Source organism: Kogia breviceps, chromosome 15 (genome assembly GCF_026419965.1).
Source record: "Kogia breviceps isolate mKogBre1 chromosome 15, mKogBre1 haplotype 1, whole genome shotgun sequence".
Classification (NCBI taxonomy): Eukaryota; Metazoa; Chordata; class Mammalia; order Artiodactyla; family Physeteridae; genus Kogia; species Kogia breviceps.
In genome coordinates this window covers 1,020,001-1,028,973 of record NC_081324.1, presented here as the reverse complement: position 1 = coordinate 1,028,973, position 8,973 = coordinate 1,020,001, and the positions used below count along the sequence as shown (strand labels likewise).

Here is an 8,973-nt window from a genome sequence, read left to right as displayed (position 1 = left end):
GTTTGCTGCCTGCGCCCGGGGCCAGGCGGCCGCCGCGGCCCGCGCCGCTCCCGGCCCGCCGGGCCGCACCGGGCGCCGAGGAGCGCGGAGCCCGCGATGTGAGGCGGCGCCGGCCGCGCGCCCGGGTCCCGCAGGCGCCGGCCCCTCCTCGCCGCGCGGCCGCTAATTGCGAGCGCGGCCTCATTTGCATAGGCCGCCCGAGTCCGCTGGAGGCCGGCCAATCGGCGCGGCCCTCCGCTAATGGCCATGCATTATTCACCAGCCTAATTGCTCAGCCCCATGCGCGGCCCGCGCAGCCGCCGCCGCCGCCGCCGCCGCCCGCGCCCCGCGCCCCGCGCCCGCCCGGCCGCCCCGCGCCGTCCCCGCTGGCCGCCCCGCTGATGCCGCTTCCCCGCGCGGGGCCCGCGCGCCGCTAGCAGCATGTCTCGGCGCAAGCAGGCCAAGCCCCAGCACCTCAAGTCGGACGAGGAGCTGCCGCCGCCGGACGGGGCTCCCGAGCACGGTGAGGGCCCGCGGACCGCGGCGGTGCCCCGGGGCCTGGGGGGAGCGCGGGCGGCGGGCGCCGCGCACCGGGGAGGTTCCCCGGCTCCCGAGAGCCGGTGTCTGCGCGCGGCGCTCAGCCCGGGCGGGCCTGCCCGGGGACCCGGTCCTCCACCGGAGCGCGCGGCGCGGGAGTGCGGGAGAAGTAAACTTGGCTCGGCCGCCCGGACTTCAGCTGCGCACGGAGGCGCCACGGCTCGGGGGCCGCTCGGAGTCCGCGCTGCCCGGCGGAGGCCGGCGGGCCGAGCCGGGCGCTGGCGGGAGGGGCCGCGCCGCCGCTTCCGCGCCGCCCCTCGGGCTCCCCGCGCCCGGACGCTGGGGCCGGCCTCGGCCATCGCGGCGTCCCCCGGGCGGGCGCGGCGGCGGGGACGCGTTCCGGGCTCACCCACCACCGGACGCGGGCCGGGGAGGCCGCTGCCCGGACAGCTTTGTTAGGCGCCCGGCGCCCTGGCCGGTGCGCGCTCGGAGCGAGTCCGCCGCCCTGACCCCGGCTGGCCGGCAGCCGCCCCGTGTGCCCGAGGGCCGCGGAGCCCGCGAGGTCCGGGCGAGGCGACAAACCAGTGATCCCATTCCGAGGAGAGTAGGAAGTCGGCGTCGCCTGGCCTTTCCTAATGGCCGCCTTGGGAATTAACCCCGGGGTGAGCTGCGCCGCGGCGCGGGGGGGTGGTCCTTGCACGCGGTAGGACCCCGGCACGTTTCTGGTGCCTCTCGGTTTTCTGGGGCCTCTTCCTGTTCTTTTGGAGGCGCCGCGGGCAACTCTGTAGCCAGCTGGCGGGTAGGAACTTCCTGCCCATCCAGGAGGGAAGGTAGGAGCCGGGAAAGTTAGCGCCCGGCGAAGAGCCGGCTGGCCGTTGCCGCGCCCCGGCCCGGGAAGTTCGGGCCCCGGCCGCTCCGGCCTCCCGCTGCCCGCGGGTCCCCAGGGGCGGGAGGGGCGATCGCGGGACGCAGGGCGACCCTCCACTGCCCCGGAGCCCGGGCATCGAGTAGTTTGTTCCCTACAGAATAGGCCGGCCAACTTTTTGGATTAGCCTATTATAAGTGGTTTAGAGCAGATACGCGTTTTTTCGCTTTGAGAATTAGCCTGCAGAAAATAAAAGGAGTTGAAGAGTTTAGCGTGCGGTGTCGTAAAGTTTGCAAAAGCCGGTATACGTCCGCATCGGAATGGAGAACGGGAGTAAAGACTTCTTACACGGCTGGGAATTCAGGAATTAAACAAAATTTGAGAACTCGTGAGGGTCTTTTTGTCGCAGCGGAGGTAAGGGAGTCTTATCTGTGTCGCCTGGTCACCCAAGATTAGAACGGGAGATATGCTAAAAAGAAACGCTTGCATATGGTGGGTAGATTAAGGACAAAGAATCTTTTTGTCATGGAAATGGATTTTTTTTTGTTTTGTTTACTTCATCACATAGAATTTCTCACACTTGGTTTGTTTTCTATTGCCCTCAATGACTACATGATCAAATGAATGGATTTATTTCTGCCGAATGAGAAAGACAGTCTTTCCTTCAAAAGAACTACATTGCATCCCAGTGAGGAATTTTAAAGCTTTATTATTGTGGCTCCTGAATAGCTTAAAATCGGCTTTCACAGCCGCCCCAAAATGCAACAATGTAAATACTTCTCAGCTTTGTCGGGTCGCTATCAAAATGTGCAATGTCTCCTTTTATTAAAGCATATTTTAATTAATAGAGTAAAACCCCTTGTATTTAACAATTAACAAGCTGAGGCACTGCTATTCATTTTTAATTTCACTTCAGAAATGAGAGCGTGGTGAACCTCCTAGTGTAAGCGTGTGGAGGGTTCCAGAGCCCTTATTTGAAAACCTAAGATGGAGTAAATTATTCACAAGTTCTCTTTTGAATTCCCCTTGTTGTTACTGAATTTATTTAGGGGTGAAACATATTCAGGTTTTTTTTTTTTTTTTTAACCCACCGTGGGATTAAAGTTTCTGTCAGGCTGTGTTTTTCACAATCATTCAGAGTTGTAATCAAGATATTGCCACAGTTCCTGATCATATTTTTGCAACAGGCCAAAAAAGAGCCTGTCTGGGGCTGAGCCTTAGTCAAGTAGTGTGTTCCCTCGATTGTTCGGGCAAACTGTTTAAAAAATAGTTCTTTCTGATTTAATTATTCTGAAGCTGATTGTTCATGGAGTATAAAAGATAGTCTGTTCTCTCTTCACTTAAGGCATGTTCACGTATATACTGCTCTGTTGTACTGATCGTCATCAGGACGAGAACTAAGTAAAATATTTTTTTTAAAGATAAATGGTTGTGAAAACTAAATTAGTCCAACGTGAATCAGATATTCTTAAAATTATATTTTGTTAAATGCAGTGGAAATAAACAGACTATGCATGAAGTTATAAGTGAGCTAAGTTAGTTTACAGTGTTTTAGAAACGAAGTAAATAATTCCTTTGTATTACTTTGGATGTTACATGTTAATTAAAGCAGTAGATGCCCGCAATAAAATCGAAGGTTCTTGATAATGATATGAAACACAAATACTCCATGCAAAATTTTTAGTATAATGTGGGGGGAGGCAGTCACATTAATTTACAGTAAAAGACTTTATTTCTTTAAAAAAAAAAAAAAAGGAATATGACTATTATCTTTCAGGCTTTGGTTTTTAGGCAAGCTGTGAAAAGATAGCTGTCCAAAACTGCTTCAGTGCTCTCCAAACCTTATTGCAGGAATGAAATATGATGACATATGTAGAATGAGAGAAAGTGATAAAGGTTTACGGAAAGTTCTAAAGTTATCCTGTTGTAAAAATGTGTCTTAAGGATGACTGGGACTAAACTTACATTCCCACTAGGCACTATCTTTTAAAATTACAAATTGTTTCATTCCTGTTTCTGAAAATTTAGAAATGAATGGGATGCAGCTTTAGGGTTCAGTTAATTACATGTATGCCACAATAATGAAATCTTTTGAGCCAGCTGAATATTTTTGTTCTAAGAAAAATTAATTAAAACTTCTAATGACGGAACAGCACTTACACTCCTACTAAGAGCTTTAAAAGGTGTATTGTTGCTCTCCTTCAGTGGATAAAATACAGCTTAGGAAAGAAATATTTTACTGTCGTTAGAAGGAAAATATGTGTTTAAGGAGAAACAAAAGGATATTATAATTTAAAGCAGTTTGCCATCCTGTATTTTGTTTGTTTTTATTTTCTGCCAACTCACAGTTACATGGCTATCTTAAAAATCCTTTTAAATGATCCTGTGATTTAAGACTTTGCCAGTGGTGTTCATAGACCGTGTTTGAATTCAGGGGAAGAAGGCCCCCAGCCCTGGGTGAAGAGATCTTTTCTCTTTTATCTGTCTGTGCATGGTTTGCCTTCAGAGCTCTGGGCACTCACTCACACACTTACAATTCAGCATTCCAAAAGGAAACAATACAGAAGCCACTTTCTGACATCCCTAGGCAGAGACTGTTTTCTCTGAAACATGAAAGGTAAGGAGTAAGTTAAGCAGGGAGGGAAAGGAAAAGAAGAATTTGCGAACGTTTATTTTTTAAATGACATTTAAAATCCTAACCTATTTAAAAATGCATAATTTGGTAGCCAATAAGAAGCATGCCAATTAATTCTCACCTTACAGAGAAAGAGCTGATTATGTTACAGTTAAGGGATTTTCTTTTTTTTAGGCACATTTAAACTTCCACAGTCTACTCGTAATGCAGTATTTTTTGATCTGTTTAGAGCCAGAAAATGAAGAAGGTATGGACCAACAGCAGGAATTACTTACCAAGCTGATTATTTTTTGTATACAAGATGATGGCAAAAGCAGGCCAAAGTGGGTCAGATTTCATTTTCAAGTACAATCTCTAAGAGGCTTTGCCATTCACCCCAAGATAGCTCCAAGAACATTTTCTTTTGGGGGGAATTCAGCAAAGGTACAACCAAGGTTTCCGTTCTGTGTACTGAACACCAGTTAGAATTTAGCATTCTTAAATGTAAGTATTTTACTTACATGAAATAAAAACCTTCTTAACTGCCAATGAGGTCATGCCCCATCCTTCAAAGCTGCAAATAGTTTCAAGAAGGATAATTTTTAAATAATACTTATAACAGGAAGAGGTTTTGTTGGTTTGTTAGTTTTCATTTTCCTTCATGATTTCTTGACCAGTTGCTAGGATACGAACAGCATATCTTAGTCTTGTGAAGATGAGGGCTAATTCTACCACTGGTGGGACAGGTTTGTAATTACAGCATATGTGAAGTTGCCATACACGTCTTATAAAATCAGTCATAAATAAAGTCTATGTAAAAATTGAATGTTTTACTATTACCTTACATAAACTTTCATATTTGAAAAAAAGAGCCCTGTCCTTGGATTTTTCTCTTGTTAAGTTGAACACCTTTATGATCTAAACTGCAGTTAACTGTGTGATTCCCCAGCAAATAAGGCAAGTCATATCACAGGAAGTGTGAGATATTCACCGAAATAATAAAATAACGTAATGGGCTCTGTGTATGCTAGAGATTAGGGTTTGATCGGTTTGTTAAAGGCAAGAGTTCTCTGGGCCGAACCATTGTCCACCAAAGTGACCTGAGGTGCCAGGGTGGCGTCCACGTCCGTGGTGCCCTCCGTGGGCCTGTCTTTTCCAGGCATCCCAGATTCGTTATGCTTAACATCGGAGACCCCTCCCCTCCTAATTCCCGGGAAGCCTTGGGGCCCACACAGCGTCCAGCCTTGGTGGCCTGGGGTCTGTGAGCGGGAGGGCTTGCAGAGGGCTGGCAGCTTCCGACCCATCTCCGCGAAGGTGGGTGGTTCAGGGTGCTGATGCGACAGACCTGCTGACTTAACCTTTGCCTGCTTTGCCCTGCCAGGGGTGGCCACTAGATGTCAAGCTCATAACACAATGAGTGCATCTGTGCTGTTGACCTTGGCAACAGGACTCACCAGTGTTCTGTTAAGTGTTAACACTGGCTCTGAGCGCGGGCTGGGGACCCACGAGTTTGCTCTGTTCTGCTCGGTTCATCAAATGCCCATCTAGTTCAGCACGAGTGTTTATAGCGCTCAAAGAGGGAGAGAGAACCGTTTTCTTTTGTGCGGCTGTTACATCTTGAACTGTTTAATTAACCCTGCAGGTGCCATGGCATTTGGTCTTAATTCGCCGGCATTCTTGGTCCTCTTTTCCAGAGTGCCCTCTTCACAGCACCGTTTGGTAATTGACTTAGGGCTCTGCACATGCAGAGCCACTAGCTTCAACCCCCCGGGGCAGGGCTTTTCCTGGATGATTTTTTGCATGTGTGTAAACTTCGCCCGTAGAAATGGAACAGTGCGGTGAGGTGATGACAGATCATGGAAATGATTTAATGACCTAACCCCGAGTGCAAGCAGTCCGATGGTTACAGTTGATCGGCGCCTTGTTCCCGGACACCGTGTATTTCCTGCTGCTCTGGGGCTGTTTAGATCCAGGTGTTTATACGTCTAAGTGGCTTTGCTTATTTATGTATTTTTATGCACAGTGGATTTGAAAAGTGACGTGTCGAGGCCCGTAGGCACTTCCGCAGAGGCGTGTCGTGGAGCTGCACGTTTAATTTCACGTGTGAGTTTAAACCTCCGCCTCTGAACCGAAAGCGACCCTGCACAGAGCTTGTTTTCCCCCCTCCCCGAGCTGGGATGGAAATTGTTTGCGTTTGCCGCCGTATTCCAGGTTTGGGTGTTCTCGGTGAGGCACAGTGATATCCGTGTATTCATCGTAAGCGAGATTACAGCGTAACATGTGAGTGAAAGAACTATTGTGCAACCTTGAAGTGTAACAAACATCTTATTATTTGATGCAGCAGATAGTTAAAACAAGTGAACGTTGTGGCCGCTTTCCATCTGCGTGTGTCCATAAAGGAAACAGTGTTTCCCCTCCCTGGTGCTTCACCCCACAGATGAAAAACCGCAAATGTTTTAAACAGAAGACATTTGGCGCCTGTGCCACAGGTGGTCCTTACTTAACAAATTTGAGGCGTGGGCCGCCGAGTCGGCGGAAGCGGCCTGCGGGTCAGTGCGGCTTGGGCGAGGCACGAGCGCCCTCCGCTGTTCCGCTCCGAGCTCACACGCTTGGAGGTCTAGGAAAAGGACAAAATTTTTCTGTTGCGTCTGGAATTTCTTCTACATTGTTAAACACAGTAGGGGTCTCTATTTGTCTCCTCCTGTTTCACAGCTTGGGCTCAGTATGTGATAATTCATCTTTCTTTATGGGATTCAAAGCTATCATAAGGAGTTAAAAAGAATTAATTTGCAAGAAAATAGTGTCTCCTAACAATTTGGGGAAACTTGAAAAATGCTTCCTATATTTTTAAGGGATGGAAGAGGCACAGGAGAAAGTACGGTTTCCTTTCCTCGAGACCCACGTGGCATTTTCAAGTTACTGATTACAGTGGAGAAGTTAACATTCCTTTTCCTGTAAGGAACAGCGTTTGCTTCTCTTTTCGTTAATTGTAAGGGATTTAAAATGCGTAGCGAAAGTGTGGCAGAGTAAAGGTGAGAGTTTGAGCTGGATCCGCAAAATTATCAAACACCTGTTTACTACTCTTTGTAATTCGGTTACTTATTTACAGGGCACTGCCTCCTGCAAGGAGAGAATAAGAAAGCCTTGCTGAGAACTGCAGTTTGAATTTTTTAAAGAAAGCATCTTGTCTCAAGTATTCTTATCTGTGTTACAGGGGTGCTTTTAACTGGTGGCTTTAAAAGATCATCGTGAGTGTAAACATTCTGCATCTTCTGCCACGTCGTTTTTATTTGGAAGGCCGCATACGCTTTTGCAGGCAGTGAAGACATGATCCCTGTATAACATGAACCTTGTGTATTGTATAGCAGACCAGGAATCGGAGCTGAGAGAGAAATGGGAAGGGGGGGAGCCTTTCACACCCAGAGTTATCCTAAGAATAGGGACATTTTTGCTAAACGTTCTCTGCATTTTTTATCAGTGAGAAGGAAAAAAAAAAAAAAAACGTCATTGTAAGACTACTGTTGAAGCTGTTTTTTGGTTGGAGGCTCTCTGAAAGGCGATGGCACCCTTCCCCCCTCCTGCAGCCCCTGAGAGGCGGCACGCTTGCTCGAGAACGTTTGAAGGGTGAGGCTTAGAAACCCTGGAAATCTCAGGTATAAATAGCAAGTGTGGGGATAGCCGTAGAAACTAATTGCACATTTCCTCTCCACCTGAAATAGCTTCCTCTTTTAGCCTCCGTGCTTCTCGCTCGTGACCGCATTCAAGAAGACAGACTCGGCGTTACGTACGGACACCCGGCTCACGGCCATGGCGGGTACATCCTCGGTGTTAGCAAAGGAGAGAGTTCTTTGCAATACATCTTCTTCCTCGCATTGACAGCCAGCGAATACAGCAAACCTGTGTGGCACTTTCAGAAAGTAACCTCAACCAAATATTCCTGTTAACCACGAAGGGAAGGCTCTTGGTTGAGTTCTGTTACTGGGTGCATTGGTTGGCGTTTTTCTTCACTAGTGCTAAGAGAACCCTGGCGCACTGTAAGCCCCTGCCTGCCTATTTACAGTTTGAAGTCTCTTAGTCATTGACTGGCCAGTATGCAAAAAGTCAATTATTTCGACATTAATGATAATGCTAACAGTGCTTGTTTTTCAGTTCCCCCTTTAAGGAAGAAAGAATTTTCCCATTGCATTGAAAATAAATTTCTCAGACCTTGTACTGTTGTTACAGTGGCTCACGGACGTGGTTTTACCTTGAAAACAAAAATTTTAAAGTCGTGTCAATAAATGGATATAATAACTTCTATTTTTAGAATGCAAAAGCCAGTTACAAATGTAAATTTAATTGAAAGGTGTTGGATACATTTGAATCCGACATAATACTGGCTTAAAACCATGGCAGGATTAAGGGCTTTAGAAGTTGCATGATAAAATTTGGAGCTGCTGTCAGATCTCTCCTATATGGGTTTTCTAGTTATATCGAAAGCATTTTTTTTAAAGATAAATACTTCCAGATGAGCACATCTACACTGTAACATGATGCACGTAATCACTAAGGAGACATCGAAGCAAGTTATAACAACTTATTTTGCATCTCGCTCTCCTGAAAGTGGCAGAAGGCCGCTGCTTTCACTCTGGACTCAACTGCAGTCTTGCTGCTTCTAAAGAGCTGTGTCCCTAGTGAAACAGGCCCGTTTTGGTTCTCCCCTACCAACCAATTCAGTTGAAGTGCTTGTTGTTGTTTGAAAACATTCTTAAAATATGCACCCACAATTTCAATTGCACACATGACGTATTAGAGGCTTTTCATTTGCATTCATCGTATTCAAGACTGTCTTGTGAAATTTGTGCTTCTCTGTAACTTTTATGGAATGCTAGTGCTACTGAGATTTTGATAGTGAAACAAGTGGAAATAACAATTGAAGTGATCATGTTATGGTACTTCATACAGACCCCAGTAAGAAAAATTACAGGTGGTGATTCTG

General features: G+C 47.3%; 1 protein-coding gene across 1 annotated transcript in view; it reads left to right on the top strand.

Moving 5' to 3' along the window:
* Positions 1 to 420: 420 nt before the first annotated feature.
* Positions 421 to 8,973, top strand: part of SALL3 (spalt like transcription factor 3) — a 17,664-nt gene continuing 9,111 nt past the window's right edge. The window contains exon 1 of the mRNA XM_059040447.2: positions 421 to 502. Coding sequence (XP_058896430.1) covers positions 421 to 502 — 82 coding nt within the window. The remainder of the gene's footprint in view (positions 503 to 8,973) is intronic.